The sequence below is a fragment of the Narcine bancroftii genome, chromosome 2 (assembly GCF_036971445.1).
Source record: "Narcine bancroftii isolate sNarBan1 chromosome 2, sNarBan1.hap1, whole genome shotgun sequence".
Lineage (NCBI taxonomy): Eukaryota > Metazoa > Chordata > Chondrichthyes > Torpediniformes > Narcinidae > Narcine > Narcine bancroftii.
In genome coordinates this window covers 283,099,936-283,126,096 of record NC_091470.1, presented here as the reverse complement: position 1 = coordinate 283,126,096, position 26,161 = coordinate 283,099,936, and the positions used below count along the sequence as shown (strand labels likewise).

At 40.6% G+C, this 26,161-nt stretch overlaps 1 protein-coding gene across 4 annotated transcripts in view; it reads left to right on the top strand.

The window, feature by feature from the left end:
• LOC138752701 (putative leucine-rich repeat-containing protein DDB_G0290503) overlaps positions 1-26,161 on the top strand; it is a 287,373-nt gene that overhangs the window by 159,162 nt on the left and 102,050 nt on the right. For all 4 annotated transcript variants that reach the window (XM_069915411.1, XM_069915412.1, XM_069915413.1 and 1 more), the window contains exons 10-11: positions 12,197-12,481; positions 23,108-23,354. In XM_069915411.1, the coding sequence (XP_069771512.1) occupies positions 12,197-12,481; positions 23,108-23,354 (532 nt within the window). The remainder of the gene's footprint in view (positions 1-12,196; positions 12,482-23,107; positions 23,355-26,161) is intronic.

Sequence of the window (26,161 nt, the reverse complement as noted above, 5' to 3'; positions counted from 1 at the left end):
CCCAGGGCCTGATGGGCTGCATTCTAGGGTGCTTAAAGAGGTGGCTATGGAAATTGTGGAGGCACTGGTCGACATTTTCCAAAGTTCCATAGATTCCGGGGAGGTCCCTGAGGATTGGAGAGTGGCTGATGTGGTGCCGCTTTTTAAGAAAGGAGGGAGGGAGAAAACGGGAAATTATAGACCGGTTAGCCTGACATCAGTGATGGGGAAGATATTGGAGTCCATCATAAAAGGAGAAATAGCAGAACACTTAGTCAGTAATAATAGTATAAGGGCTAGTCAGCATGGATTCCTTAAGGGTAAGTCATGCTTGACTAACCTTCTGGAATTTTTTGAGGATGTTACAAAGAGGGTGGACTCGGGAGAGCCAGTGGATGTGGTGTATTTGGACTTCCAGAAGGCCTTTGATAAGGTACCGCACGGGAGTCTAGTGGGCAAGATCAGGGAGCATGGTATTAGAGGTAAGGTGCTGACATGGATAGGAAATTGGTTAAGAGATAGGAAACAAAGGGTTGGAGTAAATGGGTCTTTTTCAGAATGGCAGGATGTGACGAGTGGAGTGCCCCAGGGATCGGTGTTGGGTCCTCAGTTGTTTGTAATTTATGTTAATGATTTGGATGAGGGGATTATAAATAACATGATCAAATTTGCAGATGACACTAAACTGGGTGGCAGTGTGGGGTGTGAGGAGGATGTAAGGAAAATGCAGAGGGACTTGGACAGGCTGGAGGAGTGGGCGGCTAAATGGAAGATGAATTTCAATGTGAACAAATGTGAGGTTATTCATTTTGGGGGAAGTAATAGGAAAGCTGAGTATTATTTAAATGGAGACAAGCTAGGGAGTGGGGAAGTGCAAATGGATCTGGGTGTACTTGTTCACCGGTCACTGAAGGCTAGCATGCAGGTTCAGAAAGCTGTGAAGAAGGCAAATGGAATGTTGGCTTTCATAAAGAGGGGATTGGAGTATAGGAACAGAGACGCCCTTCTGCAGTTATACAGGGCCCTGGTGAGACCCCACCTGGAGTATTGCGTCCAGTTCTGGTCTCCAAACTTGAGGAAGGACATACTAGCTATAGAGGGTGTGCAGCGCAGATTTACAAGGTTAGTTCCAGGGATGGCAGGGTTGTCATATGCAGCAAGGCTAGAAAAACTGGACTTGTATCCATTGGAGTTTAGAAGGATGAGGGGGGACATGATTGAGGTATACAAAATCATCAGGGGGATAGACAAGGTGAAGTCTGATTACTTGTTCCCAATGATGGGGGAGACGAGGACTAGAGGGCATAGTTTAAGAATACAGGGTAGGCCCTTTAGGACGGAGATGAGAAAGCATTTTTTTACCCAGAGAAGTGTGAATCTGTGGAATGCTCTGCCACAGAGGGTGGTAGAGGCGGATTCGCTGACTATGTTCAAAAGAGAGTTAGATAAGACTCTTGTGGGTAACGGAGTTAAGGGTTATGGGGATAAGGCTGGAAAGGGGTACTGATGGTAATGATCAGCCATGATCTAAAATGGCGGTGCTGGCCCGACGGGCCAAATGGCCTACTCCAGCTCCTATTGTCTATTGTATTTATAAATCTTCAGGTAAATCAGCAGGTGTTTTGATTCCATGACCTGTGAGGATTCAAATCATGATAAAATTCAGAATGAAAATTTATTGCCATGAATTTGGAGTTTTGCAGAAGCATTACAGTGCAATCATTCATCTCATAACCATCTTACAACATTACTATGTAAAAAAAATTAAATATTAGTGCACGAAAAGTAAGGCAGGGTCTTTGGTTCACTGATTATTCAGGAGTCTGATGGCAGTGGGGAAGAAGCTGTCCTTGTGCTATTGAGTGCTTGTCTTTAGGCTCCTGAACCTTTTTCCTGATGGTAGTAGAGTGAAGAGGGCAAGCCTGGGTGATGGGGGTCTTTAAGGATAGATGCTGCTTTTTGAAGACACCGCCTCATGTAGAGGTCCTCAATGGAGTGAAGTCTGGTACCTATGATGTCGCAGGCCAATTTAACAATCCTCTAGAGTTTTTTTCTTGTCCTGAGTGTTGCCACCTCCATACCAATCAGTGATGTAACTAGCCAGAATGTTCTCCTGTAGACCTTTTTGAGACTCTTCGGTGGCAAACCAAATCTTCTCAAACATTTCACTAAGTATAGCCACTGGAGAGCCTTCTTCGAGATTGTATCGACATACTCAGGGATGTTCACACCCAGAAATTTGACGTTTTGACCCTCTCAACTACTGAACCCTCAATGAGGACTGGGTTGTGTTCTCCTGACTTCCTCCTGAAGTCCACAATTATCTCCTTGGTTTTGGTGACATTGAGTGCAAGGTTGTTGTTGTTGTTACACCATTCAATGAGCTGATCTATCTCCCGCCTGTGAGCTTCCTCATTGCCGTTTGTGTTTATCCAACAACTGTGGTGTCATCTGCAGAATTGTAGATAGCATTGGAATTGTGCCTGGCCACACAGTGATGGGTGTATAATGAGTAGAGCAATAGGCTAAGCATGCATCCTTGGGGTGCACCTGTATTGATAATCAGTGAGGAGGAGACATTGTTTCCAATTCATACTGCTGTTGTCTTCCAATGAGAAAGTCAAGGATCCAATTGTGGGGGGTGGGGTGGTGCAAAGGTGTAGACTTTGTAGCTTCTTGACCAGCACTGAGGAATAATGGTTTTGTATACCAAGCTGTAGTTGATGAAGAGAAGCCGTATATATGGATTGTTGTTTTCGAGGTGACCCAGAGCTGAGTGGAGAGCCAGCGATATTGCATCTGTAGTGGAGCGATTGTGATAATAGGCAAATTGCATTAGGTCCAGATCTTTCTTTAGGCACATGTTAATTCTGGCCATGACCAGCCACTCAAAGCACTTCATTACAGTAGAAGTGAGTGCTACTGGGCAGTACTTTGTTGAAGCAGTTTACACTACTCTTCTTGGGTACCAGGTGGATTGATGCCCTTTTGAAGCAGGTGGGAACCTCTGACTGCAGCAATGAGAGGTTGAAAATGTCCATGAACACTCCAGCAGATTTTCAGTACCCTGCCAGGTACTCCATCAGGGCCTGATGCCTTGCGAGAGTTCACCTTCTTGAATAATGTTCTGATGTCACCCTCAGAAACAAATATCACAAGGTCCTCAGCCTTTTCAGGGATTCTAGTATGCACTGTTTGGTTCTTCTTCTCAAAGTGGATAAAGAGGGTGTTCAGCTCATTGAGTAATGAAGCATTACAGCCATCTATATTGTTCACCCTCACTTTGTAGGCTGTAATGGCCTACATTCCCTGCCATAGCTTGTATGTATCTGCCTCTGCCTCTAGCTTCCACCAGAATTGCCACTTTATTTCAGTGATGGTCTTCCACATATCGTACCTGGACTTCTTGTAAAGCTTTAAACACCATTGTTCTCACCCCCAGCAGGTTGCAAATTCTCTGATTCCTCCAGAGTTTCTGGTTGGAGAGTACTTGGTATGTGCACACACTCATCCATGTAGGACTTGAAACTTGTTGCATATTCATTCAAGTCTATAGATAAGTTCTTGAATATGTTCCAGTCCACTAATTCAAAGCAATCCTGCAGATGCTCCTCTGCCTATCTCGACCATACTTTTCCTGTTTTCACCACTAGTGCTGTAGTCTTTAGCCTCTGCTTGTAAACTGGGATTAGGAGTCCAGCTAGTTGATTAGACTTGCTGAAGTACAGTCATGGTATGGCTTGGTATGCATTCTTCATGGTGCGTTGGTTCCTTTAGTCTCACAAGTGACGTGTTGGTGGTAGTTTGTCAGAGTCTCAGGTTGGCCTGATTGAAATTCTCCACCATAATCAGGAAAGCATCAGGATGTGCTGTCTCATAGCTGTTAATCACAGGGCTGTCCCTCCAGTGCCAGCCTGATGTTAGCCTGATGGAATGTACACTGCGACCAGGATGATGGCAGTGAACTCCCTTGGCAGGGAGAATGGGAGACACTTGATCGCCAGTTGTTCCAGGTTGGGGGAGTGGGACTGGGACATGACCATCACATCTGTGCACCATGCTGAATTGATGATTACACAAATGCTGCTTCCCCTGGTTTTCCCAGATGTCAATGTTTGGTCAGCACAATGGAGGGTGTAGCCCTTGGGCTGCAGCGCTGTGTCCAGAATGTCCGTGTTTCACCATGTTTCTGTAAAGCACATCACACAGCACTCCCTGATGTGACATTATTTATCTGGTCAGTGTCTGATTCAAGTCATTCTTTTCTAAAGTTTAAAAAAAATATTTTTCTTTAAAACAAAGCAAATTCTTCTCAGGAATACTTCTCATTTTGTCCTTCACACTTCAGAATAGCGTTATTAGTTTAGGTGGTTTATGCACTTTTAGAACTTACAACTTCCATATAAACTTACAGCTAAATTTCAGTTAAGTTTAAAAACATTTAAGTTTGAAATGCGATTGTATCTTTCCTTACTGGTTTAACAGTTAAACTTTAGCTGTTTGAAGAAGATAAATCTTGGAACATTATATTTCATCTATGACATCATGTTCTGACAAAAGTCTTTCTTCTTTGGGTCCTTAGCAACCTGATTGAAAGGAATTTCAATGCATTCTAAGTGGGCAAGGACCATAATATAGTTTGATATGTTGGCATCTGGATAGTTGTTACCTTCCAGAAATCTTCCTTCATTATCACCATTACCAAAAATGATAGACAAATTTCTCACTCATGACACTCCTGGAAAATTACATCCTTATAGCTGCAGAAAAATATTGAAATGAGATCTAATATGCCATGCAACGTATGACAAAAATTACTCTCTTGAAATCTGACCTATTTATATAATAGGTTTAGCATGAATATGATTAACTTTATTATATTCATGGAGAGAGACTGAACAATAGTACAAAGGAAACTCACTGTCTATGGTCTCATGTTGCAACCCACCAAGACCACCCATAAATTGGAGGAACAACACCTGATGTTCGATCTGGGCACTCTCCAGCCGGATGGCATTAATATCAACTTCTCTGGTTTCTGCCGACTTACTTTCCATTCTCCCTCCATTCCCTTCCCCTTCTTCTTTCTGTCAGCTCTCTGCCCCCTTCCCTCTCTATTCACCTAGCCATCCATTCTCCCCCTGCTTGCTGCTGTGCCCTCCCTCCCTTCTCCACTTATTATCTACTGCCTTTAGGACCATGGTTCTCCCCCCTTTACCATTCTATTCAGTCACCTGCTGACATTTTTCGATACCTTGATGAAGGACTCAAGCCCGAAATGTTCGTTATGTATCTTTATCTTTGCCCTATTAAGGAGACTGTTTGACCAGCAGTGTGTTTTTACTTCAACCACGTTGTCTGCAGACTTTTGTGTTTTACTTCTGACTACTGGTGGCATTGTTAGTGTACCGGTTAGTGCAACACAGTTACAGCACCAGCAATCAGGACATGAGTTTGAATCTCATGCTGTCTGTAAGGAGTTTGTATGTTCTCCCCATATCTGCATGGGTGTTTCTCGGGGGCTCTAGTTTCTCCATCTGTTCAAAAACATACCGAAGTTGTATATTAATTGGGTGTAAATGGATGGCATGGGCTTGTGGGCTGAAATGGCCTGTTTCTCTCTAAATTTAAATTTACTGAAAAACTCTGTGAAATAGCTTCAAGGAATGGCTACCCTGAAGAAGTTCTCCTTTACTCTCCAAAGGGTGTTCTGTGGGATTATCTTTTGCTTCTCTCCATCTGTAATCCCTGCTGCTCTCAAGCTCCAAGACCATGTACTCACTTCCACAGCCATATTGCCTTCCTTGCTACTTGCCTCCACAGCCATCTTCTGCTTCCTGGTTTCCATCTCTGATTCCATGCCTCCCAGTTTGGCCATGCAAGGATTTCAGGTACGGATACCCACCAAGGCCCCTAAGTACACTTCTTCTTGATGTGGTTATAGAGCCATTAGCGATTGCATTTTGGGAGTGTTGAATTTTTTTTTAGGATTTGGAGGAAGGGGATTGAACATAAAGTCTCTTTTACTTTACATATCAGAACCTGATACCTGCTTTCCCCATATGTTGTCATTATTCTCAGCTTAGTCAATTTTATGTAACTTAAATTTACATAAAAGTTAACTTATTCCTTTGAATGCATCTGCTTCAGTGTATACTAGTTCTCCTTTAAAGATTGTGAGAAATCAATGAATTTATCTGTATCATAAGCCCCTTTCACACTTGCTTCCCACTAAATTGGCCATTCATTGTCCTGGGATAGGAATGGGGGTTTGGCTTTTCACACTTGACCACTCCTAACTGGGACACTGAATGGTTTCAGACTTCTAAGGAGCCATCCCTCGGATGTCATGATGCATCAAGTGATGGCGGACCTGCCCTAAATCCTGATCAATGTATTATAATCTTATATTTGAAAAAAATTAATCATGCATAGTTATAACATAATTAAGCTTTATGTACAGCACAGTATGATCCCTTCAGTCCCTGGTGTTGTTGTGCCGACCTATATAAACATTTATAAGGGACCATGGGAAAGATAAATAACAATAGCAGACAATTTTTAAACAGGGTGGTAAAGTTTGTAGAGCTCTAGTGCACAATTTATATAGTGTGGGAAAGTTGGTAGCACTATCGAGTACAATTTATAAATAACGTGGAAAAAAGCGATGGCGGACCTGCCATCCCAGAATTCCATGTGGCAGAGAAAGGGCTGTAAGCCCGGCTGCATGCATGGAGCATTCATAGAGGGGTTTCTCTGCTGCATGGCATTCTGGGAAGTCAGGTCTGCCATTGTTTTTTTCCCAATGCCTTCATAAATTGTGCGCTATATCACTACCAATTTTCTCATGCTGTTTAAAAATTGTCCACTATTGCTACTTATTGCTATTTGTTTCCTCTCTCCTCCCCCCCCCATTGTGACTTTCCTATGATAAAGTTTATACCTTCAATTTTTTCTTTTCTTCCTTCACATTCCTGCACTCACGCAAAAACTTGGATCATTTAAATCCCACAATGTAAAAACCCGTTTTACACTTGCCTGATTGCATCGCCGGCGTCTGCAGACACCAGGGATTGTACTGCGGCCAAGGCCGTCAATCCCCGGCGTGAGATGATGTCATCTGATGCCAGCATGGAGCTGATTTTGCATTCATACTAGGTATTTTAAAGGCCAATTGGCAGTTAATTCTTAGGATCACTTGCAAGTGTGAAAGGGGCTATAGTTACTGAAAATCATAAACATATTTTCAAATAAAATTTTCTTATTAAAGCATGTGAAACAATATTTCATGCATTGACCTTCCCGTCTACATCTTTGGTTGGCTGTATTAATTCTATTAAAATGAGTATTCTACCTAAATTTTTAGACCTTTTTCAATCTATATCAATTTTTTTTATTCTTAAATATCATTCTATATTTAGAAGGGTAAGTGCCTTCATCTAAATAAAGCTCATTTACAGAAATCAAAAAAGAATGGAGGCATGGCACTACCTAACTTTAGGTTTTATTATTGGGTGGTCAATATACATGTCCTCACATTTTGGTTATATTTTCATAACCAAGTTAACTGCCTCGCATGGGTTAGAATGAAGCTTAACTTTGCTAAAAAATAATTCTATTTCAGTGCTTCTTGGATCCTCACCCCCTTTTTCTTTAGATAAGTCAATTGATAATCCAGTTGTCAGATACTCTGTGAGAGTATGGGCTCAGTTCCGGAAGCATTTTGAATTTCATGTTTGTTTCTTTCAAGTCTGATTTTATTCAATCATCTTTTCAACCAGCTTTGCAAGATTCTGCTATTCAGATTTGGCACAGAAAGTGTGTTGAGTGTTTCAGAGATTTTGTTTTTATATAATAGTTTTCCATCATTTCAACAATTCTCTGAGAAGTACAATTTACTGAATACTCATTTATTTTAGATATTTGCAAATTGGGGATTTTCTTCGATCTCAAATACCTGGTTTTCCTAAGGCATCAGATGCAAATGTTGTGGATTCACCTTTGCGTAAAGGTGTGATATCCTTTATTTATAATGAAATAGCTGACTAAGGTATGCCCTGATACTTAAAATTAAAAATGCTTGAGAACAAGATTTAAATGTGTCCATATCGGATTCAGTTTTTAAGTTAGTCAATATTACGCCATTATGTGCCCGCCATTGTTTATTACAATTTTAAGTTGTACACAGGGCCCATATTTACAAAGCCAAATTATCTCATATCTATCCAGAGGTAAACTTGTTATAAATGCAAGAGAGATGAGGCCTCTTTAATTCACATGTTTTGATCCTGTCTGAGCATTGCACCCCCTCCACCACTAGACGCAACAAATACAGGAAGGAGGTTTACCAAACGTTATCTTTAATCTTGGATATAAAGTTAGAACTGAATCCTTTGGTAGCTCTTTTCTGTACAATGGTAGACAATAATATTTTGATGACTCCAAATAAATGTTGCATCTTGTCTTTTACTTCTCTTTTGGCTAGACATGCTGTACTACTTAGGTGGAAGGGTCCCATCCCGCCCGCCTACGCATGCTCAGTGGTGGAAGATATTATGCTTTGCTTAAGTTTAGAAAAGATTTGATATTCAATTAATAATTCTAACATAAGAATCCAAATGTGGTGGGGACTATTTTTAAATTATTATCACATTCTTTAGATATATTTTATAATCTGAGTTTTGTTGTCTTTTTTTCATTTCACTTTTAGGAGTGAAGTTTATTGTTGTTTCTTTCTGCCATTCATCATTGTCAGGGGATAGAGTTTTGATTAACATTTGATTTTTGATTTTTTTTCTTTTTTTATCTTTGTATATTATATTTAATTTTGCTGTATTATTATGCAATGTAATATTTTGATTCGTACTGCCTTGGTTTTTTTAAATCTATAAAATGAATAAAAATATTTTTAAAAGAAAATGATTTTAGGTACTTGCATAGCATTGATTGCTGCTCTCTCTGCTGCTCCCGATGACTCCTACATGCACCACCCTCACCTTGATGCAGAGATATCAACGGCAACTTGCCCTTGCACTGCTACAGCTCTGAACCTCGCTGGCCTTGGCCTGTAGCGAACCCCTTCTGTACTCCATCTGCCACCAGATTCACACATTCAACTGCCAGCTCTACACCCACCTGAGCTCCATCACCGATCGCAAGCTCACCTCCCTAGAGACTGCAGCCTCTACAAACCTTTACACGGGTTCCCATCACAGTCCCGGCCACCTGACTACCGGAGATACTAATGCATTGGTCACCAACTCTAATCCAGGTCCCATCTGTCAGAGAGTTCAGTGCCTCGGCCACCCACTTATCAGAGTTCCCTGATAATCTCACATGGTTCTCACCTGCCCTGGCTGCCCTTGGGCTGAAGCTTCTGACGCCAACTCTCACCACATGTCTCCCAATGACGTAGTTGCCTACCATGATCCCGACTTCACTGCTGGATCCCATTGGCATATTATCCCCCCTATTGCCCTTTACACTTTCCTATCCCTCTATACCTTTCCCTAGTCTACCCCACTAAACTCCCATCTTCTTCCCAACCCCCTAACCCTCACACCCCCTCATCTCCCCTTCTCTCTAATGACCCCGTACCCTCCTCCCCCTCCCTTCTCTGACCTTACCATCCCCTCGCTTATTCTAATTTCACCTCTTCCGAACACTGCCTTCCACTCTCTCCGCAACTATCCCAACCTCATCATCAAACCCACAGACAAGCATGGTGCTGTTGTGGTCTGGAAAACTGACGTCTACGTTGCTGAGGCCAAACAACAGTTCTCAGACACCTCCTCCTAGTTACAACTTCCACAGGACCCCACCACAGCTCATCAAGCCACCACCTCCAACCTCATCGCACTGGTCACCTCCCTCCCATGGTTCCAATCTCATTGTTTCCCATTCCCTCATTGTCCAGTTCTACCTTTTACCCAAGATGCATAAATCCAACCATCTTGGTAGACCCAATGTTTCTGCTTGCTCTTCCCCCATCAAGCTAGTTTCATCTTAACTTGACTCTATCTTTCTTCTCTTGGTCCAAACCCTACCCACTTACATCTTTGATGCCTCACATGCACTTAATCTCTTCTAATTTCAAAATCCCTGAACTGGACTGCTTTATTTTTACTATGGATGTCTATTACCTTTATGCCTCAATCCCCCATATAGAAGGTCTTAAAGCACTTTGCTTCTTTCTGGACAAGAGGCCCAAATTGTCACCCTCTACCACCACCCTCCTCCACCTGGCAGAACTTGTCCTCACTCTAAACAACTTCTCCTTTGACTCATCTCACTTCCTTCAAATCAAAGGAGTAACCATGGGTACCTTCATGGTTCCCAGCTACACCTGCCTGTTTGTGGGCTTTGTGGAACAATCCATGCTCCCGTTCAACTCTTCCTTCACTACATTGACATCTACATCAGGGCTACGTTATGTACTCGTGATGAGTTTATCAACTTAATTCACGCTGTTACCAGCTCCGCCCCAATCTCAAACTCACCTGGTCCATCTCTGACAATATTCTCCCCTTTCTGTCTCCATCTTGGAGGACAAACTTTCCACCAACATATTTAAAAAACCCACCAAATCCCACAACTTCCTCAACTACATTTCCTCACATCCAGTCCCCTGCAAGGATTCTATTCTCTTTTCACAATTTCTACATTTTTGCCACATCTGATTCCAAGATGAAATCTTCCTGAACAGATCTTCTGAAGTGTCTGCCTTCTTCCAGAAATGTGGCTTCCCCTCCATCACCATCAACTCAGCTCTCACCTGAATCTCCTCCATTTCATGTTCATCTGCCCTGGCCCCCTCTGCCACTAGACACAACAAATATAGGAATCCCTTTATCCTTACCTACCACCCCATCAGCCTCTGCATCCAACACTTTCTCCTCTGGAACTTCTGGCACTTATAACAGGATACCAATACCAGACACATCTTCCCCGTCCTCCCATCTCTGCCTTCCTGTAGGGACCATTCCCTCCATGACTCCCTTGTTCACTCATCATTCCCACCAATCGCACCACAGGTACCTTCCCCCATGGATACAAGAGGTGCCACTCTTGCACCAACACCTCCTCCATCACCACAGTTCGGGGCCTCAAACAGGTCTTTCAAGTGTAGCAACACTTCACTTCTGTATCTGCAAGAGTGAATTACTGCATCTGGTGCTCCCTTTGTGGCCTTCTCTACATCAGTGACACTGGGGAAGACCGGGAAATCTCTTTGCAGAGCACCTTAATTCTATCCACATCAGTGACAGGGGACTCCTAGCGTCCAACCATTTCAGTTCTATGTCTCAATCCCATACTCACACGTCTTTCCATGGCCTCATGTACTATACCACCAAGAGCACTCGTAAGTTGGAGGAAGAACACCAGATGTTCCGTCTGGGCACTCACCAGCCGGTTGGCATTATTATTGACTTTTCTGGTTTCTGCTAACTTACTCTCCATTCTCGCTTCCTTCCCTTCCCTTGTCTTCTTTCCCTCAGCTCTCCACTCCCTTTCCTCTCTATTCACCTAGTCATCCCTCCTCCTCTTTGCTTGCTGCTGTGTCCTCCCTCCCTTCTCCACCTATTACCTTCTGCCTTTGGGACTATGCTCTTCCCCACACCCTTTGCCCCACTCCTTAGCTTTTTGTTCAGATGCCTGCCAATATTTTTCCATTCCTTGATGAAGGGCACAAACCCGAAACATCAGTTTATGTATCTTTATCTTTGCTATATTTCTCCAGCATTGTGTTTTTACTTCACCTCTGGTGCCTGCAGACTTTCATGTTTTACTTCCAGTAGTACAAAGTGGCAAATACTTTACATTTCGCTTTGATTTTGTTTTTTTTTGCTCTCAAGTGAAGTAGAATGTAAATGCGACAAATGTAGTGTCTTGATTTTTGCCATTACTCAATATATCACCTTGTTTTTTTAAACAAAAAAAACCCATATTTTAGAATGTATGTGACAATAATGACTTACGTAAAGAAATTACAATTAATCAGATATATAATTTTACTATAGTTTGGTTTTAAGCAAGCATCTGTTCACTAATAATTTTATTTAATGTTTATTATGAAAAAATGTAAAAATATTTATTAGCCACAATCTGCTATAATTTGCATGCAATAATTTTGTTGTTTTGAACAATATTATTTAGAAATAGGGTTTGATTTGCAGTGTGATGTTTATTTTTTTCTGTTTTATTTTGTGGTTGCCAGGAACTTGAATTAGTGAAAAATGCTTGTCATGAAAAAGTCAGTAGAATTGGAGAACGTGAACAAACCATACTTGATCTCAGAGCAGAAATAACAAAATCTGAAGATCCACCAAAGAACTGTGTACCTGAAGTGCAAAAATCTGAAAAAGCTTTGGAATCTCTTCGTCTGAATGCAACAGATGCCCAAAATAAACACAAGGAGGAACTTGGACAACGGCAAACCCAAATTAGCCAACTTGAAAGTGACCTCCAAGATTCTCAGAATAGCTGCAATCAAATAGATCAGGTTTGTTTGCATATTTGATATTGGAAATTGTTAAAATGCTCACCACAACCTCACTGAAAGATCAATATTCAGCTATCCAAAATTTTGCTGAAATTACAGTGTCCGTTCAGAAGAACATCCAAAAATAATTGTATTTCTGAGGTATCAATCAAAGATTGTAATATGATTCCATGGGCAGAATAAATGCATTTCCTCTAATACACTTAAGATTGGATGGTGGAGCTAATTTAGTCAGAGTTATATGTGATATTATATCAGTTATTAAGTTTCTGGCGTCCTTAGTTATTAGGCCACATCTTGCCAGCCAGGTACCTCTTGCAGAGTTTCCACCTACTCCCCCCCAAACTGACATCTTATTCAACAAGATAAAGAGGGTTTAATGTTCTGAAATTCTGGATGGAGCTTGTTCTCACCTGATCCACATGTAATGGCCAGAAGTCCAAATCCAATTAGGCTTCACTTCAATTAAGTCTTGCCAATACAGACAGCTCCAATTCTCATTAAGTACCACTCCACAGCTCACCAGTCAAGAGCAGGAGCCTGGATGGAATTTGCCCATTACACAGCAAAACACGTTTTTTGATCACGGTTTAAAATAAGCATTCTTTTTAAAGCTTGGGCTCAGTGTAATTAGTTGGATGATGCATTGTGGATGATCTGCACTTTTATGCTTGAATCTTTCATTGCAGGGGCCTGCAAATAGAGTGTGGGTACATTCAAGGACCCTGTTCCTCAATAAATAATTTTTACTATTTTCATAACTCAAATTATTTCATCAAATTATATCACATCAGTCCTTCCCAAGTCCAATCCATCCTCCATTCTTTGATTTTCTAATTCTGATCTTGAAATTCTCATCTCCATCCCTCTTAGCTGCTTTAACGCAGCTGGGAGAACCCCTTGTGAAGTATTTTGCCCTTCCCAATATTCTTACTGCTTTTGTTTATTTTTACATGTTCTCCATTTAACCATCCATTCAGTCAATCTTTATTCAAATGTATTTATGGAATGTTTTCTGTTCATGTCTATATTATAATACGCATTTAAATTGAAACAACCGCAACTGTTGAAATCTGTACCACCCAATTATGCCAATTAACCTACCAACTCCATATATTTGGACAGAGAGTGTTAACCAGAGCGCTCAGGGAAAACCCATGCAGATCACAGGGAGAACATAGAAATTCTTACGATACTGCTAACTGCAACATAAATATATCAATCTGTTTGAATAGGAAGGATATGTTCTTTTTGAACATGAATGTTGGATTTAATCCTCTTTTTATTGTTATCCCTGAAGCCAATGAAGTCAAGAACAATAAAGTAAAAAGGGAAATCATTTGGAATAGACTGTTGAGAATGAAAAAAGCGCACAGAGATTTGAATGGATCAAAGTATTTTGGCAGATAGCAAAACTGAAAAAAAGATTGAAGTAATCCCATTGAGCAAGGAGTGTAATTGAAGATAAATATTAATGAGCGGTGACAATTTTACTCAACATGTTTCATTGTTTATTAGCAGTATTTAGTAAAGTGAACAGGGTACTAATTAGAAATGAGGATTACAAATTAGAAGGAGGTAACGTTCCATGAAAAATAATCCTGGTTTTTGGCAGGGTGAATTGGTGTTTATGGATTTAATGTATTATTTGGGCAATAATTCAATAACTGAAATTTAGTGCAATGTCTGCAAAAGCTTACAGTTCTTTTTTTTTTAAAAAAGGTGTTTTCTGGATAGAACTTCTGATGGAAGTTGTTCCAAGATCTTAACATCCCATCTTAATTCAAGCAAGGGCTAAGATGGATGAGGTTGGGATTCTATAGTTTTGGATACAGTATGAAACGTGTTGATAAGTAAAGGGAAGAGAAGAGGGGACTGTTCTCAGATATATGCTGGTGGGAGAGAATTTCTGCCCACTTGTCCAAATGTTTAACATAATCAAACTCAAAGAATATTGGCATGAAAGGCCATTTCCTCCCAGGTGCATCTCCCTCCTCCCACATTGTTCCAGCTGTCCCAGTTTTCACGAACAATTTTGGTCTACAGGACTTAGAAACGATGTTGCTCAGAACTTCATATTCAAATTTCACTGCTTGAATTAACTCTAACAAAGATTCCACATATTGATTGCAGGATAGTCACCAGTACACTCTTCTCTCCTTTAAAGGAAGAAGAAATGCATGAAGCAGGCCAGCAACATATCAGTGCTGGAGGAGATAATGCAGATCATTATTGGGAAGGCCACTATTTGTATGTGATTTGGGGTTCGCTGGCAAAATTAGCTTTAATTTTCTTGGAAGTTGTGATGAGATGTTTTCTTGATCTGCTGCATCTCCCTGTTGAATGCTGCTCTGCTGTAATAGGACAAATGTTATGTCATCTCCTATAATCCAAAAATATTTTTAAGTTCATCTTTTTGGTACTAGATATCATTCATGTTCATACTATCTATATTTTATTTTACCAAGACATTTGTCTATATTATCAATCAACACATGTACACCTCAAGGATCATACTTAGCCCACTCGTATACTCTCTCTACACCCATGACTGTGTGGGTAGGTGCAATTCAAATGCCATCTACAAATTTGCCAATGGCACCATGTTTGCAGGCAGAATTACAGATGGGAATGAGGAAGTGTACAGGAAAGAGATAGATCAGCTAGTTGAGCATGTCATAATAACAACCTTGCACTCACAATTAGAAAAACTAAAGAGTTGATTGTGGACTCAGGAAGGGGAAGCCAGAACACAAACCAGTCTTCATTGGAGGGGTTAGCAGTGGAGAGGGTAAGGAACTGCAAATTCCTGGGTGTCAACATATTTGAAGAACTATCCTGGGGCCATTATGTCGATGCAATTATGAAGGCTCGCCAGTAGGAATTTGAAGAGATATGGAATATCACCAAAGACAGGTGTACCGTTTTGTGCATTCTGACTGGTTGCATCACTGTCTGATATGGAGGTGCCATATCAGACTCCAAAGGGTTGTAAACTTGACCAGCCCAGTCATGGGCATTAAGTTTTACTACATTAAGGGCATTTTCAAGAGGCAGTGCTTTAAGAAAGTATCCTCTATCATCAAGGACCATCACCACCTATGCCATACCCTTTTCTCACTGTTACCATCAGGAAGGAGGTACAGGATCCTGAAGACACACACTAAATGTTACAAAAAGATTCTTTCCCTCCACTATCATATTTCTGAATGGACAGTGAACCAATGGATACTACCTCACATTTTGTATCTTTTTGCATTAGTCATTTAGTTTTTTAAAGCTTGTATTTACGTAATTGTAATTTATAGTAATTTTTGTACTTTGTTCTGCACCATATTGCTTCCCAAAACTACAAATTTTGTGACACATATTCATTACGATAAACCTGATTCTGATTCTAATTAAATTTTATATGTCAAGTAGATGTTCAGAGGATAAAAACATGCTTTTATTCTACTGAAGACCCAATGCGATCTTATTTATTGTATATACTGTGCCCGAAGGTTGGTGAGACTTTGGTAATCATAATATATGGATTATATGCCATTGTATTGATCCCAGGCCTAAAAGTATTATGGAATCAACTGAAACTTAGCTTTTCTGTTATTACATAGAAGTCAATATTCAAGATACCTTTATTGTCATCTAATAGTATTCTTTTTTTCTCTTTGGCTTGGCTTTGCGGACGAAGATTTATGGAGGGGGTAAAAAGTCCACGTCAGCTGCAGGCTCGTTTGTGGCTGACAAGTCCGATGCGGGACAGGCAGACACGGTTGCAGCGGTTGCAGGGGAAAATTGGTTGGTTGGGGTTGGGTGTTGGGTTTTTCCTCCTTTGCCTTTTGTCAGTGAGGTGGGCTCTGTGGTCTTCTTCAAAGGAGGTTGCTGCCCGCCAAACTGTGAGGCGCCAAGATGCACGGTTTGAGGCGATATCAGCCCACTGGTGGTGGTCAATGTGGCAGGCACCAAGAGATTTCTTTACGCAGTCCTTGTACCTCTTCTTTGGTGCACCTCTGTCATGGTGGCCAGTGGAGAGCTCACCATATAACACGATCTTGGGAAGGCGATGGTCCTCCATTCTGGAGATGTGACCTACCCAGCGCAGTTGGATCTTCAGCAGAGTAGCATGGAGTTTAATCTCCATCTATATGTTCTTGGTGGGATGTCCTCCATTTTATTGCTAATAACAGGGGTGAGTGATCAGATAACAATCTAGCTTTATATTCCATTTTCCTAACTCTCCTTTGACAACAGGAACAGGTCAATCCTTGAGTATGTTTTATGTCTACTCAAATAATATGAGTATTCCTTCTCCTTTGGATGTTGTCTCCTCCATATATCCAAAAGTTGCATTTCCTGCGTTGATTTAACCATAAATTTGGCTACTTTGTTCTTTCTGCTAGTCTTTTGTCCAGTTTTATCCAATTTGAATCCAAATTAATGTTAACATCCCCTCCTATCAATATATTCCCCTGCTTATCTCTTCTTTGGCTTGGCTTCGCGGACGAAGATTTTTGGAGGGGGTAAAAAGTCCACGTCAGCTGCAGGCTCGTTTGTGGCTGACAAGTCCGATGCGGGACAGGCAGACACGGTTGCAGGGGAAAATTGGTGGGTTGGGGTTGGGTGTTGGGTTTTTCCTCCTTTGCCTTTTGTCAGTGAGGTGGTAACATAATATAATATAATAGTATAGATCATGTAATATTATACAAATTTGCCTTCTGCCTGCCGTAAGGCAGACTAAGATCTGCCATTAGTGTTGTCCAGTGCCCCTTAAAGTAAGGGAGAAAATGAAGCAAAAGAGAGTCCCTTCAGAATCACTGAGTGTCCGTGGATTTGCCTCCAGCAGATGCTGCAACTGCACAGACTCCTGTCTAATTCATAATGAACCCGAGCTCCAGGCTCTACTTGCCATCAGCACCTTCTTGAATTCTGGCTCCGATACCTGGATGCCAATCTTCAATATGAAAATGAGACTTAAGAAGGGATGTAGGCAGAAGACTGGAAATTATCGGCCAATTTGCTTGACGTCTGTAGTTGGAAAAATGCTTGAAGCCGTCATTAAAGATGAAATAGTGAAACTTTTGGAACGTAAGGGTTCAATCAGGCAGACGCAGCATGGTTTTAGAAAGGGAAGATCTTGTTTGACAAACTTGTTAGGATTCTTTGAGGATATAATGGGTGCGGTGGATAGAGGGGAACAGGTTGATGTTGTACATTTGGATTTCCAGAAAGCTTTTGATAAGATGCCGCACAAGAGACTTATCAGTAAGTGGAGTCCGGGGAAGTATATTGGCCTGGATTGAAAATTGGTTGTCTGACAGGAGGCAGAGAGTCGGGATAAATGGGAGTTTTTCAGGTTGGCAGAGAGTGGTAAGTGGGGTGCCACAGGGGTCAGTGTTAGGCCCACAACTGTTCATCATTTACATTGATGACTTGGAGGAGGGGACAAAATGTGGTGTAGCCAAGTTTGCGGATGACACCAAATTGAGTGGAAGAGCAAATTGTAATGAGGATGTGGAGCATCTGCAGAGGGATAGAGTTAAGCTGGATGAGTGGGCAAAGGTCTGGCAGATGGAGTACAATGTTAGTAAGTGTGAGGTTATCCACTTTGGCAAGAAAAATAAAAGATCTGAATATTATTTAAAGGGTGAAAAACTACAGCATGCTGTTGTGCAGAGGGACTTGGGAGTGCTTGTGCATGAATCACAAAAAGGTTGGTTGCAGGTGCAGCAGGTTATTAAGAAGGCAAATGGAATGTTGGCCTTCATCGCTAGAGGAATTGAATTCAGGAGTAGGGAGGTAATGTTGCAACTGTATAAGGTACTGGTGAGACTGCACCTGGAGTACTGTGTCCAGTTCTGGTCTCCATATTTGAGGAAGGATATACTGGCTTTGGAGACAGTCCAGAGGAGGTTTACTAGGTTGATCCCTGGGATGAAGGGGTTGACTTATGATGAAAGATTAAATCATCTAGGATTGTATTCGCTCGAGTTCAGAAGAATGAGAGGAGATCTTATAGAAACATATAGGATTATGAAGGGTATGGATAGAATAGATGTAGGAAGGTTTTTTTGAGCTGACCGGGGAAACTAAAACGAGAGGACACAGTCTCAAGATTCGGGGGAGTAGATTTAGGACAGAGATGAGGAAAAATAGTTTTTCCCAGAGAGTAGTGAATGTTTGGAATTCTCTAACCAGGGAAGTGGTTGAGGCTGCCTCATTAAACATATTTAAAATTCGGTTAGATAAATTTTTACATGATAGAGGAATTAGGGGATATGGGGAGAAGGCAGGTAGGTGGAGTTAGGTCATAAATTAGATCAGCCATGATTGTTTTGAATGGCGGAGCAGGCTCGATGGGCCATTTTTGGCCTACTCCTGTTCCTACTTCCTATGTTCCTATGAAAGAACTGTACAGTGATTATTCCTACCTAGTGTTATAGAAAGTTGCAACTGCAACCGGTAAGAATACGGTCAAGTACATCTATCCCTCTTGATAGTTCACTCACCTCTTGCTGTGGAGCTTTTCTGGTTGCTAAACCAGACACAAGACACACCCATTCTTGACAATTGTAATGCTTCTGATTGAGTCTTCTGCCTTAAGTGCTGTCAGAATCCTTGGTGTTCTCCATGCTTCTCCCAAGTCTTCCACAGAAATGAGACCTCATGGTATCCAAAGCCAATTTTGTGAACACTATTCCACCTACAGTGTATACCATTGAGCTACCAACTCTGGAGGGTCGATCCTACCACAGCCTGGCATTATGATGGAAAAATGAGGGATGCCACTGATGCTTGTGTGAATGTGACAGTTTCAGATTGTGGGATAGATCTCCCAATGTTTATATCAGGCCCTAGATGTTTATGAAGAACACCTTGCAAGGTCATCAGGCTGGGTCTGACACTTAACACATTTAACTTGTGCCTTGGTCAATGCCAAACTTATCAGGCCTGCCTTAGTTTTATTGTGTTTTAAAACAGTGATTTTGAGTCAACTAACATTCAAACCAGTTAACTCCGGTTCCAGCTACAGTTTTCTCTTTCCTGAATATAGATTACTCTTGACCAGTAAATCATCAGTTAAGAGGTCTACCTCTTATAATAACCTCGTGAGTCAGTATATCACCTGGTGGCTGCAACTGTTAAATCGAGCGTCAGATCAAATGATGGGATGTATTCATAAGTGTAATCACTTATTGTGATTTATGACCTGGCTGGTTTGGATTCTTGGAGAAATAAATTTGTCCCTACTATGCATTGTCTACAACGTGATTAAAATAATGCCGTTAAAATGAAGGTACTCAGAGTAGGTACCCAGAGATGCAAGTTCACACCCCAACATCACAACTGGAAATATAAATTCATTTAAGTTAAATAATCAGTTTTAAAAATTAATAATGATATCCCATGAAACCAACAGATAATCTTGAAAACCTATCTGCTTCACCAAGAAAGGAATTCAGGAGCTCTTTAAATTTGAACTCCAGATTCTTAACCATAATCTTTACTAATGACAGAAATAATAGCCAATCAGTTGTATGAAAATCACTTTATTAAATTCCAATAAGACTGAAACCAGAGTATGTGGCATTGATCTGGACACTAAATTGATACCGCATTGCTGCCAACCCAAGTGACTGCAAAGTTCCCTCACAAACACATGTGAACCATTGCCTGAATTGTAAAAACTATTCTATAGACAAGTCAAGCAAATGTCCAAGTTGCTACTCAAATGTACCACCATCAAAACCATGTGAGTGAGTTCAAGGACACATCACAGCACATGAAGGACAGATTCTTCCCCCCCCCCCTGCCCCCCCACTTCATGAGGTGTTGCAGCCTGGTGCTCCTTACTAAAGAAAGAGATGAATTGTGAGTGATATCCTAAACACAATAGGGTACTGAGAGTTGAGAGATGCTGCAGAAAGGTACTGTGACTTTTATAGCCACTGATTGCACAGTCCTGGTTTTGTTCTACATCTGCATTTGTGATTACTACATGTGGTGCATCTCAGTCTCTCCTTCCTCAGAGAATCAGGAGATTCTCCCTAAAATTCATGTAGGGAAACCACACTTAAATGCTTCCTGGCTGCATAGATCTCCTGCTTGGTAACTTGTCTGCATCCTTTCCATTCTGAAAAATTACCCTGCTTCGAAGCCATCTGCTCATTTCCCTTGAATAGTGGAATGTCTACTAAAACATTTGTATTTTAAAACAAAGATGTTCTGAAGAGCAAGCAATGAGATGCTGGAGGAACTCAATGGGTCAGGCAGCATTGGTGGGTAGAAATGGTCAGTCAATGTTTTGGGTCTGGACTCTTTATTGAAACTAAAGTAACAAAAAATGATATTGAGGGGGGGAAAGGAGTTTGGGTGGGTATTAAAGAATGCCAATGAATACTTCACAAGTAGGTGTTAATTGGACTGATGTTGTGGAATTAAAGGAACAGATGTCCAGGCTCCGAAACTGATTAATCCTTTGCCGGTGCCAGCAATCCAAGTCTGGTTGAAGTTTGCTGTTCTCAGATGGGTCATGTGGATTTGCAAATAGAGACAGGAGAGAGTTTCAGTTTATAACAGAAAGAGGAGAGAGGAGCGAGTTTCAGTTTATAGCAGGAAGAGGTGTTGAAAGCTGCAAGTTTTGCAGACCTGCTATAAGAGCCCATTTGAAGATGGCTTTTGAGTTCTGAGTTCAATTATAATTACAAGAGGATGTAGCTGGTTAATGTGTTTCTCTTGAAAACTTGGATTGCTGGCACCGGCAAAGGATTAATCAGTTTCGGAGCCTGGGCATCTGTTCCTTTAATTCTACAACATCAGTCCAATTAACACCTACTTGTGAAGTATTCATTGGCATTCTTTAAAGTCACTGTAGACATGGAGTCTCTGTTTAGACATAGCTCTTGCATTTCAAATGAGATATTTTTTGTGAAATGTTACTGAGATGTCTGCTTGTGAAGTGTACCTAAACTAATACCTAAACTAAACCCCCACAATCTATACCTTTTAAAGACACATTTTATCATAATTTTATTAATTCATTCCATAACAGAAGATTGTCAGTTTAAAGAGGGGAGGGTTGAGACCAGTACAAGTAGGTGATAGATGGACCAAGGAGGGGTGAAAGGTGACTAAGAAATGAGCCATGTGCAGGACAGAGAGGAATAGAAATGGGAAAGAAAGAAGGTGCTTGATAGATGAAAGCAGACAGATGACTACTAGTGATATTTCTAACAAACAAAATAATTCTTCATCTGTTCTCTTAGTCATAAATGATCTGCATCATAGGACTATTTTCCCAACATTGGTTAATACTATTTGACACCATTGTCATTGATCTGGGAATGCAGATTTCCTGAAAGTGGTGTCACATGTGGATAGGGTTCTCAAGAAAGCTTTTGGCACATTGGCCTTCATAAATCAAAGTATTGAGTACACGAGTTAGGATGTTATGTTTAAGTTGTATAAGACATTGGTGAGGCTAATTTTGGAGTATTGTGTGCAGTTTTGGTCACCTAACGACAAGAAGGATATCAGTAAGAAAGAGAGAATGAAGAGAAAATTTACTAGGTTACAAGGAAAGGTTAAACAGGTTAGGTCTTTATTCCCTGGAGTGTAGAAGAATGACGGGTAATTTGATAGAGGTGTTTAAAATTATGAGGGAAATAGACAGAGTAAATGTAGATAGACTTTTTGCATTGAGGGTGGGTGAGATTCAAAAATGGGTTAAGGGTGAAAGGGGAAAAGTTTAGGGGAAACGTCTTCACTCAGAGTAGTGGGAGTGAGGAACGAGCTTCCAGCTGAAGTGGTAGAAGCAGGCTCGATTTTAATATTTAATGGAAATTTGGACAGATATATGGATGGAGGGCTATGAACTGAGTGTAGGTCAGTGGGACGAGGGAAGTAAAAGTGTTTTGGCACAGACTAGATGGGCTGAAGTGGCCTGTTTTAGTGTCCTATGGTTCTATTTTGAAAATTTCAGTTGATGTAGTGCCCAAGTTCCTACATTTAGTAAAATGCTTTAAGAGTATTAGTTGAGAGCTGTGCATTGACCAGAACAATGTTTTGAATCAGTCTATTTGCAGATTAGAAATTAAGTACCAAGTGGAGACACACAGAGACTGCAGATATTAGAACCTGAAGCAAAATATCACCATTGGAGATTCAGAAGTATCAGAAGGAGAAAACACTTCTTCCACCTCTAAACATCAACTATTCTCTTTCTCTTACTGATGTTGCTCAATTTGTTGAATTTTTATGGCAATATTTTTTTGTTAAATTTCAAGTGTTTTCCAACATAGAGATGCTCTGGGAGTATGCTAGGTGGTATTCAGGAGTAGGTTTACAACTTTGAATCATTTACATTTTTTTACAATTACAATGTTTCACGACATTTTTTATTGGACAATGTGATCATGGAAAAGGAAATCAAGGTTGATAAATGGAATTTAGGCACATAGTGATAATGGAACAAGATTAAGAAACTCCATAGACTACTTTTCTTGTGTACTATGTTTACATGGGTTGCATCATTTGCTTTGAAAGGTTTCTGTCTTTAATAGTTTGAAATAGTATTGTTTGGTACAGAAAAGATTGTGGATAAAGTTGCTTTAATTCCTATTGTTACAGGCAATACAGAATAGAGATGACATCCTTCAGAAATTAGAGGCTGAACTCCTGGCATGTCAAAAAAATATCAAAGAGAAAATGTCGGAGATGAAAGCTCTGAACAACATAGCGGCAGACTTACAAATAGAACTGAGGGATTTGCAGATTCACAAGGTTCACACTGAGAAAGACAAACCAGCACTTACAGCAGATGTTCAGCAGTTAAACCAAGAAATACAGGCTCTCCATCAACAATTCAAAGGGAAGGGTAAGCCTTTTTTTTTAATAAAGCCTGTCACAGTACAAACAGTTCAATAACTGTGGCTTTGAATATTATACTGATGTTAAGAAGCCATCATGTAGGCTATAACATTCATGCCAAGTAGTCAAATGGCTTTGACAACTGAGAAATGTACTCTTTTTAAATTTATTTGAAGTACCATGTTGAACTGAGGGGGGTGGAATGATTATTTTAACAGGTTGCTTATTTTTGGAATTTCATACATGGAGATATACACCAAAACTCTCTAGATAAATAAACAAATCAACTTTTATGACCTCACTGACCAATGCAACCACACCTCCTTGGAGAGGTCATAAATGTCCTTACATCCTTCTCCTCAAAAAATGAAAGTTTACTATTCAACTGAAATGCCCAATCACACAGGTGTTATAGAAATGCATGCTGCCACATCTACAACTGTGAACTGGCATTTGACTCATGGGATCCACAATGATTGCTTTAGTTACTGCCCCTTGCTTTGGAGATGCTCTACAGATCAACAAATCACCAAGGTCTTGAATTTCACTGTAGATTTTTAATCTCAGTTGATTCCTTCAATAGAAGTCTCTTCCTCAGTAAAATATTGAGAATATAGTAATTAATGTATCTGTAATAGGAAGACCTACCGATTGTGCATCCATGACCTGTTATTCTCTGTGGAAGACGTTCCTATTCTTTTGCTTTAGAGTATGGTGGCAAATCCAATAGAGATTTATTCCATTTGTGATGTTCTATAATTAATCCCTAACAGTTTTGACAGCATATTCAGCTATGTTTTATTTGATAGTACACATACAGTAGAAGTGAAGGTATCATTTGTTTAAAACACAATTTTTTGAGCATTCACTGCTAATTTTACATGCACAAATAGCTAGGATGACCAGCATTTAAAATCTAGCAAACAGTATTTCAAGTTCTCTCAAAGCACAACAAACACTTATTGAAATAAGTTTACACACTTAATGAAAGTTATTAGTATAATAACAGATAAATAGAGTTAGGCCATGTAATTGGCAGAAATCAGTACAGGTACCAGCATTTGTTCACCTCTGACCCAGAGTGTTGCATTGAAATGGAAGTTCATCACTTGGAAAACTTCAATGTGCCAAAGAAATATCACACTTTGAAATATATTGTTTAAATTCAAATGTCAACCTTACTTTGTAGTTGACAGTTTTGTGGGCTAATATTTGTTAAATTAGCAAGTGATATTAACTATTTGTACAATTCAATTGGTATAACAAAGTGTTTCCTTTGAATATTAGAGCTTCTTCAAGGATGAATGTATCTCGAAAATTAAAGTAAGCATATTGACACTGACTAGACCTTAATTCATCTTTCCTGAGTAACAATTCACATTAGCTCATGAAACTGTGCAATTAGCTGAACCCTGCATGCAAGTGGAAGAGTTTCACAGTGATCAGTTTCTTTCACATTTTGTATATAACAGGTATATATCTCTGACAGGTATACTTTGCATAGTGCATCTGCCGGTGCCATTTTTTCCTAATTTTGTACACTACTTTAAAAAAGAACCAGTAATATCAGTAGCTGTCTCTGTAGAGAAAGTGCTAAATTGGGATAAGGAGAAAACATTCTTCAGCAGGAAGAATGGAGAGAGGAGATTGCCAGCAACTGTTATTGAGTAAATCTGATATGAAATTAGCTGATAAGTACTGATGTTCCAGTGAAGAAGAACAATAAAGATAACAAGGTTTGGGAACCTTAGATGCCAAAAAAATGTTGGAGATTTAGTCAAAAAGTAATAGCAAGCATAAGTAAGGTTTAGGAAGCTGAACACAGACAATGCTGTTAAGGAATATAAAGAAAACAGGAAAGTCCTCAAACAGAGAATCAGGAAGATCAAAATGGGCCATGAGATGTCCCTGGTGAGCAACATCAAGTAAAATGCTACTTTATTTTAGACCTATACATACATTAAATATATATATGTGGATAAATTTGTAGAATGACTGAAGAGTAAATTTGATGTTAACACAAAAATTGGTGGATTGTGAAGAAGGTTGTCAAATAATTTCTTTGGCTTGGCTTCGCGGACGAAGATTTATGGAGGGGTTAAAAAGTCCACGTCAGCTGCAGGCTCGTTTGTGGCTGACAAGTCCGATGCGGGACAGGCAGACACGATTGCAGCGGTTGCAAGGGAAAATTGGTTGGTTGGGGTTGGGTGTTGGGTTTTTCCTCCTTTGCCTTTTGTTCGTGAGGTGGGCTCTGCGGTCTTCTTCAAAGGAGGTTGCTGCCCGCCAAACTGTGAGGCGCCAAGATGCACGGTTTGAGGCGATATCAGCCCACTGGCGGTGGTCAATGTGGCAGGCACCAAGAGATTTCTTTAGGCAGTCCTTGTACCTTTTCTTTGGTGCACCTCTGTCACGGTGGCCAGTGGAGAGCTCGCCATATAACACGATCTTGGGAAGGCGATGGTCCTCCATTCTGGAGACGTGACCCATCCAGCGCAGCTGGATCTTCAGCAGCGTGGACTCGATGCTGTCGACCTCTGCCATCTCGAGTACTTCGACGTTAGGGGTGTAAGCGCTCCAATGGATGTTGAGGATGGAGCGGAGACAACGCTGGTGGAAGCGTTCTAGGAGCCGTAGGTGGTGCCGGTAGATGACCCATGATTCGGAGCCGAACAGGAGTGTGGGTATGACAACGGCTCTGTATACGCTTATCTTTGTGATACATAGATCAGAAATTGCAGATGGAGTTAAATCTGGACAAGTGGAAGTGTTGCATTTTGGAAGGCCAAATGTCAGGGGAAAATATAAATAGCTGAG